Genomic DNA, 20,082 nt, shown 5'->3' on the forward strand with positions numbered 1-20,082 from the left:
TTTATAGCTACTAGCATTTTGTGAAACATGTCTTAGGAAGTTATGGTCTCAGATATGCTGTGGAGACTTAGACATTTGAAATAACTTCCTGATTGGTTATTGTTGAATCCTGGAAACTGGTGGCCAAGGAACACTATGAAGTTTCTTTCCTTGGAGTGTTGGTAGACTCTTCCTCCCTTCCCTCTCCCCTTGATATTAACATGAGGCACCCACTTGACTAGGGATATTAAGGTGCAGGCCTGGGACGTAGGGAAATCTGAAAGTCTAGATCCTTCCCAACCCCATGATTCTATTTTTATGAACACAATTGTGGTGTGTTCCACGGAAGGTACAACCTAGCTGGGACAGGAGGTAACTGAGGATTTTGGCCAAGAGGAGAGGGGGCTAGAGATGGGAGAAGTTGATGCAATTATTTTTGTCAGGAATTGGAACCAAAGCAGCAGGAGAGAGTAAGTTTTAAGACTCTCTGGCAAAGTAACTTCCTAATCTGTCACTGAGTATGTGTAAAAAAGTGATTAGTGGGTCTCTATATTTATCATGATTACTCACAAATATGTAATTTGCATAATATATACAGCACATTAAGTACTATGTCACCTTATATAATGTGCATATGTATAATGTATATGCATGTTATGTAACGCCAGTCTGGAGGCTCTTCCAGATTCTGCCAAGTATTTCCTAATTTATTTGGCAATTTTAACATATCTTTTCCATCTGTGGAAAGAACTATCTTGAGAGGAGCTGGTCTCTGACCTGAAATATAATCATTCTACTAAGCCTATCTCCATTCTCAACTCACTGGAGGAAATCCACAAAGACCAAGCCATAATGAGATGCAACTCTCAGCTGAATAGTCCAGGGGCAACACAATGTATTGAAGACTTTCTGTTTCATTATTTTTATTGCTGGTGGGGTAGAGCCGTGGGGGTGGGTGGGAACAAGTCTGTGGCATGGTTACAATCAGAACAGGATGAAGAATAAGGGACTGGATTCTGCCCTGATTTCCTAACTGTGTGACTTTGAGAAGTCACTGAACCCTCATTAAGCTTCACTGTCTCATTATTAACTTCGGGATATTAATACCTTCTCCACCAACCTCTGAGATTGCTGGGAAGCCCACTGTGGTGAAACCACGGTCACAGTAGTTAAGGGGTGAGTTGCGATAGCACACTAAACAACAACACTAGACTTACCGAGGTTACCAAACTGGAAGTACTATTCCACTGCCTTGTTATACTCTGTGGCTCTAGGGGGGCCTTGGGACATGTCTCTCAGGCAACACTCCAAGTCCTGGGCACCAGACTAGAACAGGCAGGGGCCACTCTGACTTGTGAATCTCTGAGACTCAGTTTCACCTGTCCACAGTGCCACATGTCAACAGCCTCAATCTTGGGGGATCAAGGTCGAAACACACAAAAAACTGCTGCAAATATCTCCGAATCAGTGACCTCAAATCCGAATCTGCCTGTGTTTCAAAGTCAAGTGGCTTCCAAGATAGTACCTGTTGTTATTCTGGAGCATGCTGGTCCGTCCCGTCACCAAGGATCCCATCATTCAAGACATTCTTCAGGTGGCCTGGTTGTCCCCTCACCCACTATTTCGCGCTGTTGCATCCAGCAGGGTGGTCCTAAATGATTGCTTCCTTCAGAGTTAGGATCCGTGTGTACACACGATCTTAGTTTCCCTTCCTTGTGCGAAGCTCCTGACTCAGTGCAAGGAGATTAGAGAGAGTTCAGTGGAGTGATGTCGAGTGGGCCCACGTATCCTCTGAAGACATCTCGGGGATGGAGGTCCAATGGAGCAAAGGTGCCAAGGCAAATGCTCTACACAGACTTGCCCTCGGGGAAAGGAAGGCAATGCTGGCACCAACTGCATGAAGCCCACTGAGCACTGCTGGGACCCCTCTGGGAACTGGCTGGTAGCACCTTGCAGAAGGTACCTTGGTCCTTCTTGCGCGCCTCCAACTGAGGTCATCCCTACAGCCAGAGGCATTTCCAGACTAAGAGGCTATCACGACCACGATGAGTTGACATGTGGAGAATTTAATCTCATGATCTGTCTAGTGCCTTCAACCCAGACCAACTTCTTACCAGTTCAGGCCAGAGAGCATCTCTGGGAAGCATCATACGGCACTCATTTCCTTGTGTGGGCCTGTCTACACATTCACTCTTCCCTGGAAACCTGCATTCAGATGGAATAATTTCTCTGTGACCAGAAATGACCCTATTCTAAGATGTGTGGGTTCTTTTCTCTAATAAATATCCTCTCAGTGGCACCTACTCCCAAACCACATTAGTTAAGATACCACGGACAAGTCTCTTAACTTTCCTGAGACTTGCTATCTCTGGCAAGTGGGAGAGTAAATTCTGTCCAGCATATCTTTCATGGCTGTTTTGAGAATCCAGAATAGGAATTCTCAGTCTCTTTACGATAAGAAGCTACTTTCATTTCCCTTAAGTCTCATGATCGCCATGGGGAAATGTGTCTTAACAATGAAATGGTGGAATGGGGGAGTAAAAACCTTCTTTTTCTTTCCCACTTTCTGTTCCTAGTCTACAGATTTTTTCCCCCCAATCAGGAAAAGTCCATCATTAAATAAATATATATGTGTATATATATATATGCTACATATATGTACACACATAAGACCATCAGAAGGGCTCTCAGGCCAGGCTCTGGGAGTCATAGGTCCAAAGAGGCAGGTGGGAACCACCTGATGGGTTGTCTCCTGGTCTTCTGAGCAAAAGGCCCTTCCTTATCCTCTTCTCTGCCTTCAGGAATAGTCTGCCACCAGGGCTTGGAACTCAAACAGGAAACACGTTTTGGCTTGAAAAAGAAAGAAACTGGGGGTGGTTTTTTTTTTTTTTTTTCCTTCCCTTTTTACACAATATTATGACACCAATTTGAAAAATAAATCCCAGTTTCTCTGCTTTCCCTCCCAGGTGTTCACAGAACTAAGAAAATAAATACCACATCTAAGGTGTGCTGTGAAGGCAGCTCTGGGGGCTCTTGGAGCCGTCTCTAAACAAACACACAGCCACCAGGAGAAAGCTTTGGGAAAATAACAAGTGCCCACTGACAGCGTGGAGAACCAAGAATGGAAACACAGCTTTCCACAGCCTTTCTGCCTCCTCAGCAAGTTCAGGGAGAAGTTGCCGCTTGAAGGACGACTAAGAAACCAACGTGAGCTTGCTGAGCCCTGCCAAGGGTTGTGCTCTGAGAGCTGGAGGCCGTCTGTCCCTGTACAGAGGGACCTTTGTGTAAATTCTCTGGAATGGGAGCTCTTTTCCTTGGCCGCATCCGATCTCAACATAGGCAAGAAACCTGCAGCCTGCTTCTTGCGAGCGTCCATGAGGGAACTTGCAGGACTGGTGGGAAGAAAGGGGGGATTTCTCCTTCAGTCTCAGAAAGTCCCACTCATGGCCTTCTGGGAATGTGGAGGTTGCCGTATGAGCCAACCACACCCTGGTGGGCCCTAAGTCCATTCAGAATTTTCTGTTGGTGCTGGATCTGTTGGGGTGTGTCCATTGTTGAAGCAGAGAGAATGTAGGGCAAGATGAAGATTTCTTCCTGATGGGTGGCTTTGCTTCCACTGGTTAGAGATGAGTGTGCCTGTGTGCGTGTGTGTCTGTGTGTGTGTGTGTGTGTGTGTGTGTGTGTTACAGTCTCTTGTTTTCTCTCTTGGTTTAACTGGCATTTGGCGTATTGTTTAGTCTTTTGAACGGCTCTTCCTCCTCAGTGAAAAGAAGCTGCTCTTCTGGGGAGGGCCCATCATCATAGGCGCTTGATTCTTGTGAGTAATTTTAATCTAAAAGCAAAGAGGCATAAATGAATTAGTGGCATGCAAATCCCAGTAACTTACGAGGGAGTTGCAGAGGATGGAAGGCAGGCCAGCTTTGGGTTGGAACAAGCCCCATGCAGAAGGACGACTGTCCTTGAACAGCTTCAAAATTGGCAACTGGACCCTCACTGGGCCTGGAGTTTGGCACTGCTGGAAGTGAGGGGCGGAAACACTGGGGAGAGACAGGTGTGAGCTGCCCACGTGGTGATCAGCTCGCACCTGTCTTGTGTCCTTGCTATTCATAGATTCTCAAAATGTCACAGCCGGAGGAGATCTCAGGGACCATCTCATTCAACCTCTCTGCAGGACAGATAAAGGAATGGAGGCCCAAGGCTCTAATGAGCCTTGGATTAGCCTAAGGTCCCACAGAGAGGACAGAACAGCTACAGTCCAGCTCTTAGACTCCTCACTTCCACTGCTCCAGGCGGTGCACAGATATTAGCCAGTCAACTTCAAGTCAACCTTAGAGGCTTTAGTCTGACATCTGACCCAAGCCACATCATGTGGAAAGTTTCAAGTGAGTCCCTTAGTTGTTTCCTCTTTTCTTAGCTTTCCAGGAAAAAAACCAACTTTCTTTTTAAAAGCTTCTTCTTCTTCTTCTTTTTATTTTAGGTTTTACGAGGTTTTTTTTGTTTTTTGTTTTTTTTCTCCTGCAGACTTTAAGTCAGTTGGAAGTGAAAGACACTGGTGAATCCTCATTTTGGTCTTTTCTTCCCAAACTTATCCTCAGGGCATGGCTTCAGAACGCTAAATCCCTATTTGAATGTGGCCTGATGACACTGCACATTACTAATCTGCATTATCAGTCCATCAGCATTTATCAAGTGTGACACATGTCCAGAGTAGGAAGATGATGTGGGAACAACAGGCACTTAGGATTCAAGGAACTGGGTTTGGGCCCCTGATCTCCTGTTTCTTTGCTGTGAGACTCTGGACGAATCATTTAACCTTCAAAGCCATGCTTACTGAACTGTAAGATGAGGGTAGTAACATCTGTCCTGTTTTCCTCACAAAGTTGTTGTGAAGATCCAATGGGAAGCTGTCCATGAAAGCCTGCTGTGAATTGTGAAATGGAATATAATGGTTAGTTGAGTAATTGTTATCTTACACTGGAGGTGAAGGAGAAAGATGTATGTTAAGAGAAGCCATCTATGAGCTCATTCTCATGGTTTCTATGTCATTGGAAATGACAGTGTGGCCACAGAGAACTAAAGAGGAACTCTTGAAGAGAGAGACCCATCCACAAGTTTGAATTAATATAGGGATAGACCAAGTGGGGTCAAAAAGAAGTTAGGTAAGGAAGGAGAAGAGTCTGAATGGAGCAACTGAGAAAGAGTTTTAAGAGCTAAAAGGAAAGGAAGGAGATGTACTGGTGAAGATCGAAAGGGAAGGCACCAGGTGGAAGGGCCACGGATGAACTGGTTGGGTGCAGGGCAAAGGATGAGAGATGGGGTCAGGGATGCAGGTGGGGTGGTTAGTCTAGGATTTTCAAGGGGAGATGGCAGAGGCCGGGTTTAATATGAGGTAATGGGGAGCCATGATAACTTTTAAGTTGGAGAATAAAAACATGATGAAGAAAAGAGTTCCAGGGAAATTATTCCACAGCTCTTGTCAGGGTAAGTTGGAGTGGGGGAGACTCTGGCTAAAAGGGTACTACAGCGAGCCAGGTTTAAATTTAGAAGTCCTCAGGATATGGAAAGACAAGGATAAACCAAAAGACATTGTGGAGAATTAGAATAACTTGGGTGATGGAAGCTGCAAATGGCTCTTCATGTTGGTTTTCACCACCCAGGACCTCCAGAAGGGGAGGACATCTTTCCATTTTGTGGCAGTCCCCAGAAGAGCAAACCAAGAATATATCACGTACCACTTTGTGTTATGGGCCTTATGATGGGCATTATGTTTATTTCAGAATTCACAGAAGTGAGGCATAGACAAGGGACTCTGATGGAGCTTGTCTGTGTCATGTGATTGAGCACTAATTGACCAGAGTGACTTGTGGCACATGTCCTTGTGTTGTGGTGAGCCTTTTCTCATTCCTGGGCACCAGAGCCGCTGTGAGGAAAGACTTCATCTTCTTCACGACACTACTCCCTGAACCAGCGCACAACCTTTTGACAGCACAGGCAGGCGGTGGAAGTACTGACGGATGAGCACAACCCAGGAGAGAGAGAGGATGTCCTGGCAGTCGAGATGGCTATGTTTGGGACAGATAGGGACAGCTGATATATTGCCTATATTTCCCGCTGATAGAGCCCATTTTTTTTTTTTTTTTTTTGGATGATGGAAGACCCTTACTTCTCCTTTTTCTTTCTCTAGCTGAGCAATTTATTTGCTTGTTAGCACCTCCAGGGCAAAGAGGAGGAAGTGAAATTCAGATCTCCCATTTGGTATTTCAGCAGTTTTGACAAAGGTCTTGATGGGATGGGGTAGGAGTTTGGAGATGCTGGCTAACATGAGCTTTTGATGTGGTCTATGGAGTCCAGTGCCATAGGTAACTGAAGGTAAGACGTAGATTATATTTTTGAGTCAAAGAGATGTCAGTCTTTTATCCCCTTCTCTCCCATTTGGGAGAGGCTAACTAGTGGGTTAACTAGTTCAGAGCCCACTGGAGGAGGTAATTGGACATGGTGGAGCTAACCTTTTTAACCCCCAATGGAAAGACAACATCCCATATCTTCGTAATTACACCCCAAATTTCTCTGCTAATTGGGCTTGTCAGGCAATTAACTGAGGTCTTGATGATTTTCTTAAAGACCTTTCAAGAGATTTACAACATTCTGGAACAAGCACTGAGAATAGCAGCCTCATTTTCTTAGTTCTCTGCTCTATGAGGGAGAGAACCCTCATAGGCTCTTGTGTGATAGCTCAAAATTCACAAAACCACTGCAGCATGTAATTTCCCTTTTAGAATGGAGTGCATTTTAAAATTTTACTAGTGCTGAGTGTTGAGTTTGTTTTGGGGGCCATTTCCGGCAAATCAACACATTTTTATTACTCCAAGAGAAGCAATAAACTGAGGGACTCCTTCCTGAACGTTGCCCCCTCTGGGCAGATGACTCAGATGATGTCCCGCAAAATGGCCAGTAACTGTAAGCGTGGACCCTTCCCAAGTCATTTGGGAAACACTCCTGCTTAAAGCAAGCCTCGGGGAGATGGGAGAGCACTTGTAACATCTTTTTAGGTCTTTGCTGTCTAAGTTCTTTGGATGGATGCCCTGCTTCATGAGACGATTTCTTGCCACCAGAGGCTTTTAGATATAGCTGGACAGTTGGGTTTGCCAGTGGTGGAGGAGAAATCTGGGATTTATTGATAAGTCAGGGAATTTGACTAGATTATCTGTTCTCCAGGTATGGTCCCTACACCAACAGAATCAGCATCTCTTGGGAACTTGTCAGAAAGGCAGATTCTCATGCATCCAGAATTACTGAATCAGAAACCCAGCAACCCGTATTTTAAAAGCCTTTCAGGTTATTTGGACACACACTTCAGTTTGGGATTCACTGGACTAGATAACCGGAATCCCTTTCCACTTTGAGATCCTAACTGCAGGGGAATATTCCTAATTATAAGCCTCAAATTATGCTGCCTAGCTGATGATAAAACATGAAAGGTCATCTGACTGTGCTGTAAGCACAAGGCAAGTTTTCTTAATAATACATTTCTGATATACATAAATTTATAGGTATAAAAAACATATGCTCCTTTTTGAGAATTTGGGAAATATGGAAAAATTTAAAAAATCACCTAGAGGTAATTGCAGTTAACTTTTAGGTATTTATATATATTTTTTGGTTTATTTATATGTTTATATGTTTTTAATACTTTGAAATCAGCTTCTTAATCTGTTTTCAGATAATCTGTTTTCATTTAGTGTTCTTTTATAAGTGTTTCTGATGCCATTAGATGTTAATTAACATGGCTTTCAATGACAGAAAATTATTCTATTTGCTGAATCTCACATAGCTTACTTAACCCTTTCCTTAAATGTTGATTTTTTTCTGCCATTTTTTTCACTGATAACCTATATTTTATTTAAAATAAATTTCTAAAAGAACAATGAACAAAATTTTAAGGGTCAAAGGAAATGAGCTGGATCAACGTATATTAATATTTGTAAGGTTCTTCTTGATATATGGCTCCCACTGTTATCCAGAATGGCTTTCTGGTTGTACCTTTTTTTTTTTTTTTTAAAAACTTACTTATTTGAGAGAGAGAGTGAGAGAGCAAGTACGCGAACACATGCGAGTTGTGGGAGGGGCAGAGGGAAAGAATCCCAAGCAGACTTCCTGCTGAGCGCAGAGCCTCAGGTGGGACCCCGGAATCAGGACCCGAGATCACGACCATAGCCGAAATCAAGAGTCAGAGGCTCACCCGACTGAGCCACCCAGGTGCCCTTTTGGTTTATACACTTATCTCACCACTTATACACCTCGACGGCAATGAATATTATTTTAAAAAGGAAAAGAAATTATGCTACTTTGACAAGGGAAACATGGCATGGTTTTCTCACAATTTCAATCTGAAATTCTTTCCCCCTTTTTCCTTAACTTAAGATATTAAGTAATATTTCATGGCTTTGGATGTCCATGGTATTACTTCGGTGAACTGTCTGCTCACTCTTGCATTGTTGCCTCTTCTCCTGGTGTCTAAGAGCTCTTTAGACACTGTGGGAATGAACCTGTTCTCTGAGATAGCTGTTGCACACATCTTGACCTTGGCCTTTACAATTTCTACATTGATTCTTTACTTGTAGACTTCAATGTGCTAGCAGTCAAATATGTCACCTTTTTCTCAGAAAGTGCAAGCTCACAGTGTGATTATAGTCATCTATGTTCCCTCCTCGGTAGTCCTAATTTTTAATTAATTAATTGTTAAATAATTCATTTCTGATTTTGTTTTTGGAGTATAGTTTGGGGTAAGAGGTTTCGGTATATAATGACATTTTCCCAAATTGGCAATTGCTTTGACACTCTACATTAAAGAGCCTATTCTTTTCAAATTAACTTGTGTTCTTTCTTCTTTTTTAATAGGCTTTATGTATACTAGGATTTCTTAGGGCTCTCTTCTGTACTACTGATTTATCTATTCAATATCATGCCAAGTATTATGGCTCTCTATTTTAATACCTTGTGGTAAGTCCTTCCTCACAGCTCGTTCATAAAACACCTTAACTATTGCATTGTTTTGTCAAGTTAAAAAAATAATTGCATTGGGTTTTTGGTTGAGATCCCTATTTAGAAACATGGGATGTTATAAAATTCATATATATATATATATATATATATATATATATATATAATATTGGTTAAGTCTTATTAGTTTAAATTTTTTCTTCATAAAAATTTTTTAAATTTTTTCTTCATATTTTGGTTTTGATTGTTCCTATTATGATACTTTAATTTTTTCTATTATCTTCTTCTGATTAGTTAGTCCTGAAATATACAAAGGCTATTAACTTCTGTCTATCTTTCTATAGAGTTTCACTGAAATAATTTAATCTTTGGAGTTTTCAGTTGATTTCATTAGCTTTCTATATACATAATCATAGTATCTGCAAATAATGACAGTTTTGACTCTTTTCCAAATGGCTACATTTTTTTTTCTGTGTTGTTTATATTGCATTGGCTAAAACTTACAAATGGTATTAGCATACAGGTCTCGCCCAGGATTTTAATGAGAATTCTGCTAGTGTTTTAGTATTAAATAAAATATTTATTATTTGCTTAGGATACTTTTTTTTTTCTTATTTTGAGGGATATTTTGAGTATTTTTCTGGTTTTAGTGTCCTAAGAGTTTTTTTCTTTAAAAATCACAATTTGGGGGTACCAGCGTGGCTCCATTAGTTAAGTGTCTCATTCTTGGTTTCTGCTCAGGTCATGATCTGAAGGTCATGAGGTTGAATCCCGTGTCAGGCTCCACACTCAGTGGGGAGTCTGCTAGAGATTCTCTCTCTCTCTCCCTGTGCCCATCTTCCTGCTCTCAAAATAAATAAATAAAATCTTAAAAAAAAAAAAAAATAGGAGCACCTGGCTGGCTCAGCCAGTTAAGCATCAGACTCCTGATTTTGCCTCAGGTCATGATTTCTGGGTTGTGAACTAAGGCCTGGGTTAGACTCCACGCTCAGCATGGAGTCTGCTTGAGACTCTCTTCCTCTCCCTCTCTCCCTGCTCATGCTTTCTCTCTCCAAGATAAATGAACAAATCTTTTAAAAAATGATAATTTCTCTTCAGTTTTTGTAGCTGTCCTAATTTCATGAAATGGATCAGGTGGCTTCCTTTTTTTGTTTATAATTCAGAAGCGTTTACATGAATATTTATTTCCCAATAGTATGGAAGAACTCACCAGTTCACCATCTGTTTTAAGATCATTTTGGATGTAATTCCTTGAAGGTATTTTCTCTTTCATTAGAAGTTACCTAGAATTTTCATGAGATGGTCAAGTTTATTAGAATCAAGATATGTCTTATAATTAAATGAAACCATCACATTTATACTTATATTTTATTACAGTATATATATTTTATATTTTAAGGTCTCTGATCTTTATTTTTTTGTTTTTAAAATTAGGCTTTTAAATATTTGACATATTTAAAAAACAGGTTCTCGATTTTCCTGCTTCCTAATTATGTAATTTCTTCTCTTAGTCTTACCATTTTCCTCCTTCTGCTTCTCCTGTTTGTTTTAATGTTGTTCTTCTAATTTTGCAATTATTCATTACTTGTTTCCCCTTTTTAAATGATGAAAGTATATGACACTTTGAATTTACTTCCAAATACAGTTCATGATATATTCTGCAGTTTTTCAATGAGAACCTTCTGATTTTTATTATTTTTGGAATAGTCTGTGATGGTGGTTTTGATCTCCCTTTGAATCTACTATTCTTTAGGAGATTTAAAAACCTCCAAGTGATTGGATTCTGCTTGTTTATTCATTTAACCTTCTACTATTAATTTCTGGGTTTGTTGCCTTATGATCAAATAAAATAACCTTTATGATTTTCCCCTCTGGCTTTATATAGATTTTCTTCTTTGTGAACTAGTTTAAGATCTATTTTAGTAAATACGCTCTGGATCCTTGAAAAAAAACTGAGATATTTAATTTGTTTATAGGTTATAGAGTTATCTTATCCATGTTGTGATTTTGTTTATTTTTGCTTCTTGACCTCAAAGGCAGAAAGAAATATTTTAAAGCCTCTCAACACTTGTATCTATGTCAACTTCATCTTTTATATCTATTTTTTTCCCTCAGAATATATATTCATCCTGTCTTTCCCAGTATATATTTTGATTCTGTTATTGCACACCTATAATTTTATTGACTACTACATCTCAGAAATGAGTGTACCTGTTATCAAATGAAAAGTGACCTTCTTATTCCACGCCATGCTTTTGGCATGTTGGAAGGTTAGTTTGCCTAAAATTTATGTAATTAATCATATCATTTTTTACTTTTTATTTCTCTATGCTTGATAAAAAAATAAAATAAAAAGATATATATGTCCTTTTGCTTCTCTTACAAGAAACACATCATTGGATTTTAATTTTTAACCCAATATGAGAGTACTGTGCTTTTAACAGGAAATTTTAGCACATTTTGGGGGTCACTATTGATATATTTAGCCTTAACCTCTTTCATCTTACCTGAACATTTTTATTTAAAGTTTGTTTGTTATTGTTGGGGTGGTGTATGGAATTGTCAGGTCACTATATTGTACAGCTGAAACTAATATAACATTGTATGTTACCTAACTGGAATTAAAACGAAAACTTGAAAAAATTAAAATGTTTGCTTGTGATTTGCTTTCTGTCTGGTTTGACATTGATAGGGTTCATGAAATTTTTTTTTTTAAAGATTTTATTTATTTATTTGACAGACAGATCACAAGTAGGCAGAGAGGCAGGCAGAGAGAGAGGAGGAAGTGGGCTCCTTGCTGAGCAGAGAGCCCGATGCGGGGCTTGATCCCAGGACCCTGAGATCATGACCTGAGCTGAAGGGAGAGGCTTTAACCCACTGAGCCACCCAGGCGCCCCTAGGGTTCATGAAATTTAAAGCCTCCAAGATTTGAAAGGTGTGCACCCTGTTTTTTATTTCACTAATTATTCAAATTTTCTTCTGGTTTATGCTTTTCATTATCAAAGTAAAGACAGACAATGAAAAATTTCACTATATTTTTACTATCCCCTCTTATTTTTAATTGTTAAAAATTATTTATTTTTTAAAAATTTTACTTATTATTATTATTTTTTTACTATGCCTCCCGCATTCCTTCATTCTAATTTAACTGGTTTCAATTTTTACCAAAAGTTGTTTTGTGTCACAATGTCCTGTCATTAAGCCTTTCATTCAGAATTACTTCCCAGCTGATGTATGTCTTCAGGAAAATGTTTCAGAAAGGGTTCTTTCGTTTTCACTATTGCGAGCTGAAGGTGGCTTTCTGTTATGCACTGAATTATGTTTCCCCCAAATTCCTACATGGAAGTTTTAACCCCTACTGCGCCTATATTTGGACACAGGAACTTTAAGGGGTAAGTAAGGGCAGATAAAGTCAGAAAGATGGGGCCCTACACCATGAGGGCTGGCATCCTTATTATAAGAAGAGACACCAGGAGTGTGCACGCACAGAGAAAAAGCCATGTGAGGACACGGAGAGAAGGCAGCTGTCTGCAAGTGAGGGAGAAAAGCCATACCACGACAACCCCGCCAGCACATTGGTCTTAGACTTCCAGCGTCCCGGTGGGACAGTAATACATTTCCGTCATTGAAGATGCCCAATCTGTGATTTTCTGTGATGGGAGCCTGAAAAGACGCCTATATCTTTACATGCGGCTATCCTCGGACTGTGTCTTAAGGTCACTGGGTCACATCTCGTGTTTTCCCACTGAACTGAAATCTCTGAAGGGTGGGTCCGGAGAGAGGGTCAGGGTGGGGACCGGAGAAGCATTGGGCTGTTTCAAAAACCAAGTCCTTGCACAAAGAGAAATGGCAATCCAGTTTCCAGATCTTGCTGAGCCAGGTGGGAGAGGATTTGATTTCTTCCAGCCTTTTTTTAGAAGACAAGAGGAGTTTGGATAGATTTTTCTCAATTTAGCTCCATCGAAATTATAAGTAGTAGAAATTTCCTCCATCCTTTCTAATTCTAACAAAGTGGTAAGCTATTATTAGTTTTTGCTGTAGTGTGTTTTCATCTTTTTCTTAGTCTTCATAGAAGCCAGAAGATTGAGGTAAGGTTTTGCAGAAAAATCTCTGCTTTTGATACCCTTTATAGAAGTTGCCATCCCTAGAGTCTGTCTCTAAGGGCCAGTTTTATAATCTACAGAAGTCACATGGACCCAAGAGTGATGGAAACACATCTACGATTCAGGCCTGGTAGAAATCTCATGCAAACCCTTCCTCTAGTAGAAGAAAACTTGGTGTTCCGAGGGCTCAAAATAGCAGGTTCTTGAGATATTTGAATACTCCACAAGTGAGGGAGCTTAGAAACATTGCCTTTGCCTCTGGAGGTTTGCACAGTCACCACAGTATTGAAGGTGATATTAATGTAATGGCCTCGGAGCACCCTGGCCCCGAACACTGAGACAGTGTTTCTCTTCACCATTGAGTTTTTAGCTGGGTTTCTAGCTAGGCAGGAAGGACGCCTGGCCCCGTCATTGTGCTACATGGAGGGCGGCTGTAGGTATGGTAAGTCGGGGAAGGAGGATGTTCCCTTTCTTTTGTTTGCTCATTTGTTCAGCATTTACTCACTGTTCAGCAAGTATCATTGTGCCCCTGTTCCATACAAGGCACAGGGCTGGATGCTGAGCGAGAACTCGGCGTCTCCCCTTGCAGAGGGGAGTTCAGGTCCATGCCTTGGTGGTGAAGTGTGTGTGTAACAATAACCCGCAATAACCCCTGGGCTCCGGGGGTCACAGTGCCTGGGCAGAAGTTCCAGGGACAGGGTACCGATTTGGCTTCTACACAAAGAGATGCTTTCTAACAATTAGACTTATTCATCAACACAGCAGATTTCCTTCTGGGGGGCCAAGTTCTTTGCCATTGCAATGACTCAAGAGGAGATGCCCAAGGATATTGCAGAGAAGTCTTGGAATTCGCCAGCTGTACGTGTGAGCACTTTAGGGGACAGGTCTTTGTCTCATTGGGTTTGGGAACTGGTACCTTGCGGAGCCTGGCACAGAGTGGGTGCTCTATGAAGTCTCAGCAGGGACGTGAATGGGTGGATGAATAAAGTAGAAAACAGGCGGCACTGGATGATTTCCCCAAATGCCAGGCAACTCTGAGAGTCGGCGGTTTCCCACTGCCAGTGCCCCCACAGGGGCCCAAGATAAAGCTTCTAACCCTTGGCCCAAAGATTGGCGGCACTCACCGTGCAAGGGGGCTGCATCCAGGGCTCCCCGTCCACTTGCATTGGCAGCAGCTTGTTTGTCCTGCAATACCAAGCACCGAGAGAACACAGTGAACTCCGACGCTTCTGGAGGCCAAGAATTTGGCCCACCCAAGAATTTGGGTGGTCCCCCCAAAGGAGACAGAAGTGGGAGGACCTCCTCTGCCCACCTCGGAGTGGTTCCCTAAGACTCCCTTGGAGGGCTTGTTAAAAACAGATTTCTGAGCCCACCTTGGGAATTCTGACCAGGCAGGTCTTGAGGTCACAACTCAGGCTATGGGCAATTCTGTTGCTTTGGTGTTCAGACCCAACTTTGAGAAACACTGTGCCGGGTGAGCTGTGAGGAGGGAGGTCCACTGCTGGAAGTTTGGGAAACAGCGGCAACTGGGATGGCAACGCCGGTGCTGAGCAGACCCTCAGTCAACAACCAGCCGGAGGGCCTGCAGACTGTGCCAGAAACTCCACAGCGAAACGGGAAAGGTTATGAAATGGGAAAAGGCCTGGTCTCCCTGTTGACTGAGAGGTTGCACCATGTCAATGAAGTAATGTCTCTAACTTATGCAAGGTACTGCTCAGGTCTGAGTGTGTTTGCCTTGCCCCCGCTCCTAACTATCCTCTCATTCATGTCTCAAACAGCAGGGCACTCCGTGGTTGCATGGACTATGAACTTGGCTTAGCTGGGAAAGGGGGTCATTGTGAATACCATCCCCATGGTAGGAGGAGAGGAGAGAAGACAGTGTTGCTTTCTCGTCGGGGACAAGGCTTCTCCGCCATACGGATTCTTAGAAGGAGAGAGATGAGGTCTTTAGACTTCCTTCTGGGGAAGAGTTGTGAATTTGTTCTCTATTGCCTTTGGGAGAAAAGGAAAGTCCTTTCGGAAGCCTCTGGTCTGGGCCAGCAGGGAACAAACAGTTGCCACCCACTGGCTGGGAAGCTGTCACCTGGGTTTGGCATCGGCCCTGCTTTTGAAATGATAAAACGAGGAACACAGGCTATGTGTCAATGTCGATCACTGTCTGACTCATCTCGAGAATATTTAATAATAAAAAATAATAAACCTAATAATAAAACCGATCGTAAGCGGAGAGAGCAGCGTTTAGGTTCTTGGGGCTGAAGAGGGTGTCTGGGAAATGCCCAGGAGGATGGGGATCTTGGACCACCCCCACATTCTATCTGAAAATAGGTCTACTGAATGTGAAGAAAAAGTCCTCCCTCTGACACGTGGCTTTTTTGATTCCCCGGGGACTAAGATGTTATATTCTCGTGATCTGTGTCAGTTATGGCTTGGCTGTGCAAACAGACTGGACCTTCTCAGTGCCAGAGTCATGGAGGATAGACAGGAAGGGAGTATGGAGACGAATGTGGAAAACAGGTGCCCAGCACAACAGCCCAGAGAGAAAACAAGCAAAGCTCTGAGTAATAATGGAAAAGACAAAGAAGATACAGGAAGGGAATGAAGAAACGGGTTAGTGGGATAGACTTCAGCTAAGGGATGTCAGGGAACCAGCTCTGGGGATCTTTCTGAAAGATACTGGTTAGTGCCTAGAGCAGCACTTTCTTAAAAGTGTGCTGAGGACACTCACCCAAGGGGTTTTGGGAGGAAAGAGTTCTGTGGTCAAATATTTTTGGGAAATCTGCATACTCTGGCCCTTCAAGGAGATCCCTAAGGCACACTAAAAGCTTTGAACTGTAAAAATTGAATGGGGAAAAGGAAGGGAATAAAGACTTCTCAAATAACCAGGTGGAGAAGAATCTGATGAGTTTTATTGACTAAACAGAAGCAACCAAAATCAGAGGATGCCCTCTTAGACTGAATCTTTCCAGCAGTCTATAGTGACAGACCAGTGACGGCCCCACCTTGCAGAAGCATCGCCCTCTTAGGCAATTATGACAGATGGGCTGATGTTGATGGTTTGGCTCTCCAAAGGCACACAGGGCATAGTATTTCTAAGGCCACTATCCAAGAAAGAGTGAGCAGAGAACCTGGTTTCTGTCACAGTGTAACCCCTGGCATACATCTAGCATCTTAATTTGTAAAGATAAAAAAGGCAGCACTGAGCAGAGGATCGTAGGGGGAGGGAGGGAAAACTGAAAGGGAAGAAATCAGAGAGGGAGACAAACCATGAGAGACTGTTATCTATAGGGAACAAACTGAGGGCTGCTGGAGGGGAGGTGGGTGGGGGGATGGGATAACTGGGGGATGGGCATTAAGGAGGGCACGTGATGTGATGAGCACTGGGTGTCACATGCAACTGATTAATAACTGAACTCCACATCTGAAATGAATGAGGTACTATATATTGGTTAACTGAATTTTAAAAGAAAAGGCAAGGAGTTGAACCTCTGGTTCTCTGGACCTCATAATCTTATACTATTTAGAGAACTTCACCAATTCATTACAAGGGAATAACAGACAGGTCATGGTTGATGTCTTAGATGGTTACCTGGTTTGAGAAACTAAATGTCTCTAAAGATATGCTTTATAAACGTTAATCAGGCTTCTGTCCTGCACTCTCCCTGCACTGAAATCCAAAGATGGCTCCCTAGTCCTTGTCCGTAAGAACACTGAGGGGAAAGAAGACCTGGAGGCTGCTGGGTAATGAGGAAACATACCTGATGGTGACAGAGGAGCACTGGGCTAGCCTCCTGCCCGCACTCTTCAGGCCAGTGTAGATCTGCCCCATCTCCATGGCTCCCTCTAGCCCTACCACTTCAAGGAGCTGGTCACTGAGGTCTGCAGAGTGAGACAAACAGAAGCAGTGCATACACATCTCTCTGTTCCTCAGGCTGGTTTTGGTCAGAAACCGAGATCTGTCAATGATACCCTTTCATCTCCCACCAAACAGCATTTTCAAACTAATTATGAATACAGAATTTCCCCCAAAGGTCAATACATGTACTTTTCATGAACAGAAACCCAATTCTAATGGAAAAAAAAAAATTTTCATTCAGAACATTAATATGCATCCAATGAATAGGTTGGCAATTCTAGAAGTTTCTTCAAAGGGAGAGTAACAAATGATGAACCAGCTATTTCCGAAATGATTTTCAACACCCCCGCCCCCCCAACAGTGCAGCTAAAGACACATGGGTTTGGGTTTAGGATAGGAAGTGATGGTGACAGAAGTCCTTCTCTGTAGCTGGTTCAAGTTTCTTTTCTCTGAATGTCGGAACAACATCATGGCCCTACTGATGATGACGGATGGTCAATTAACCTCAAATTTGGCCTGTGGGAAGCCAGTGGTGAGCCAACCTCTTTCAGGACACCAGGTGCCTCATCTGAGCCAAGGAAGAGAATATTTCACCTCCACCAGATTATTTTGGGTCCACAGTAGAAAAAGTGGGATAGAAAATATGAGTCTCAGGCTCAGAGTCCCATGGGCTCGAAGGTCTCTCACAGTGGCAGTTCCTCCTGATTCAGCACCTGGAAGATATCTTTTGTTCAGAGTTCCTGAGGGCTGCCCTTGCCCGATTTCTTGTGAAATGGCAGGATCAAGGTTTGATGCTGGGAACAAGACTCACTTTTACAACACAATTTTAGTAGTTAAAACAGAAACAAAACAAAAAGGCGGATTCTTTAAAGCTTCCTTTTTTTTTTTTTTCATCCTACTAATATCCCCAAACAAGAAAGTTAATGCTTTTATTTATTTAATAGACGGTTTTTGTCAAAGGTGCCTCCTGGTTATAGCGTAATGGTGTTTGTTAAGATTGCCAAGGAGATATTTGGGCTTGTCTTTACTTTTTTTGTTTAGAAGACTATTGTTTAAAAACATTGTATTGATGGGCATATTTCTAATGAAGAGTTAAGCAGACCATGAGGCTGACTACAAATGTGTCAACACTGCTCCAATCCAACCTCCTGATGATCACTGATGGACAGCAGCTGCCAACAGACAAACCGTGCTCGCTGGTCTTCCTGTGAAAGACACAGAAGCTTTCCCCTGTATTTTCTATTTCAGCCCACACTCCCATTCTCCTTCTCCTTCCTCCCTCTCCTTCTCCTCCCCCACCCCTCCCCTCCCCACCCTCCTCTTCTTCTTCTTTCTCCTCCTCCTCCCCCACTCCCCCTCCCCCTTCTTGTTTTCTTCTCTTTCCTTTTCTTCTTCTCCTCCTCCTCCCCTTTCTTTCTCCCCCCCCCTTCATATCTATGAAGAGATACTGTCTCCTCTGTCTCTTAAACTCTCTTAAACTCTCCATCTCATTTGGTCTTGGACCAAGAGGCCGTGAAAGAGCAGTGTTTGTTTAGGAGAACGCTCCAGGCTCTCTTAAAGAGTTTGGCTCCAATAAACAACAAATATCTAAACCTCTAGTCATTTAATTAGTTCCCTTCTTACTAAAGAGCATTAAATAACCATTGGGTAGTCTTAGCTTACTGTCCCATTTTAACAGTGTCTGTGAAATCAGCACAGGTTATGAATGAGAGCGGTGAGGAAGGGAGGAAGGAGGAGGAGGGAGGAGAGAAACAGAGGAGTGTATCTAGGGCAAGGAAGGTGGGGGAGTTATACTGGGGTAGGAGGAAAAAAGAAGCAGAACTTTTCAGAGGTTCCCCTAATGGCAGAAAGACAGATGTCTTGTAAAATGTTGCTCTTTGTACCAGGCTTCAGTATTTGACAGTGCTGTTATAGTTCAGTGTTTTCCCTCCTTGAAACATTTCCTGGTAACAAAATGTTCTAAGAAGCAGGGGACTTAATAGACTCAAGTGTTTCAGCTTTTACAATGTCTTGGTCTTTTAACAAATTTTCCTGTTGAATGGCTTTAAGTTGTTATCACTTCCCACACATTACCTTGCAGCTATCACTTCCCACACATTACCTTGCTTCCTGGCTCTAGAAGAGAAGTAATGAAGGCTGATCTCATCCACATGGTGGGTGGGTGGGGGGCAGAGGCTTACACACATGTGGGACTGAGGAGATAAATGCAGAGTAAGGGGCTAGGATATAGTGGTATACTTTTTGCTGTTCTGCTTTTAAATTGTACTCTGAATCTTCTCTGGCATAAAGAGGCTACGATGACACTTGTCTACTACTGGAGGAATACTTGACTGCTCTTCTACTTCTCCACCATTGCCTAGCTGATCTTCCTTTCCTTTTCTTACAATGCCTCCCATGAGATTCTGAGATAAGGAAATCTATTTAATGTTGTTTCCCAAACTTATGGGACCAGAAGTCTTTTCTTTTGTGTGATACCCATAAACAGTCCATGGTAGTTTTTTTTGATACACATTTTGGGATTGACATTACTTAATTCCCTTTACTTCCTTTAGCACAGAGATACTTATGCATAAATTAAATTTGAACTTAAAGTGAAAAAGAATAGAGTGCAAGTCAACATCCAAGCACACAGAACAATTATTATTTAGAGCTTAGAATCCAGGATCAAGACATCTGGTATACCAGGTGTCTGTTTTACCTGGTACCAGTGATTCAGAGTATGGTTTTGGCAATTCACATCACCTCCATATTGTCTCTCTTTACACTTTTCAACTCATTAGTATTTAAGCTGGAATGTTCATGTACCTTAGTAAAATAGGAATTCATTCATTCATTCATTCATAAGTTACTGAGTAGCAACTGAGTGCCAGATAAGAACTGGGAATACAAAATGTTCTACTCTTGAAGGACTCTTGGTCAAGAGGGAGAAAATGTAGTAGGTGTAGAAAATGCTATAACTGAACTGTGAGGACAGGGAGGCGTGAGTAAGTATAGGAGGACTAAGTAAGGGAGGAAGATGTCACAGACTTTTAAGGAAAGTCTTGAAGGATAAATGCTGGGTTCAGAAGGAGAAGGGACAAAGATGTTCCAGGGACAGAATGATAAGTAGGGTTGGACGGTCACAGAATGCAGAAAGAAACTAATTTA

The 20,082-nt window shown here is 42.2% G+C and overlaps 1 protein-coding gene across 5 annotated transcripts in view; it reads right to left on the reverse strand.

Annotated features, from left to right (window-relative positions):
- DGKG (diacylglycerol kinase gamma) overlaps nt 1-20,082 on the reverse strand; it is a 212,282-nt gene that overhangs the window by 9,346 nt on the left and 182,854 nt on the right. For 4 of the 5 annotated variants that reach the window (XM_082693811.1, XM_082693807.1, XM_082693809.1 and 1 more), the window contains 3 exons: nt 16,838-16,958; nt 14,207-14,267; nt 1,505-3,811 (listed from right to left, as the gene is read on the reverse strand). In XM_082693811.1, coding sequence (XP_082549937.1) covers nt 3,713-3,811; nt 14,207-14,267; nt 16,838-16,958 — 281 coding nt within the window. In that variant the 3' untranslated portion in view covers nt 1,505-3,712. Of the gene's footprint in view, nt 1-1,196; nt 3,812-14,206; nt 14,268-16,837; nt 16,959-20,082 lie in introns of all 5 variants that reach the window. The other variant, XM_082693808.1, reaches the window with a different exon arrangement.

The sequence above is a fragment of the Mustela nivalis genome, assembly GCF_964662115.1.
Source record: "Mustela nivalis genome assembly, chromosome: 1".
Taxonomy (NCBI): Eukaryota; Metazoa; Chordata; class Mammalia; order Carnivora; family Mustelidae; genus Mustela; species Mustela nivalis.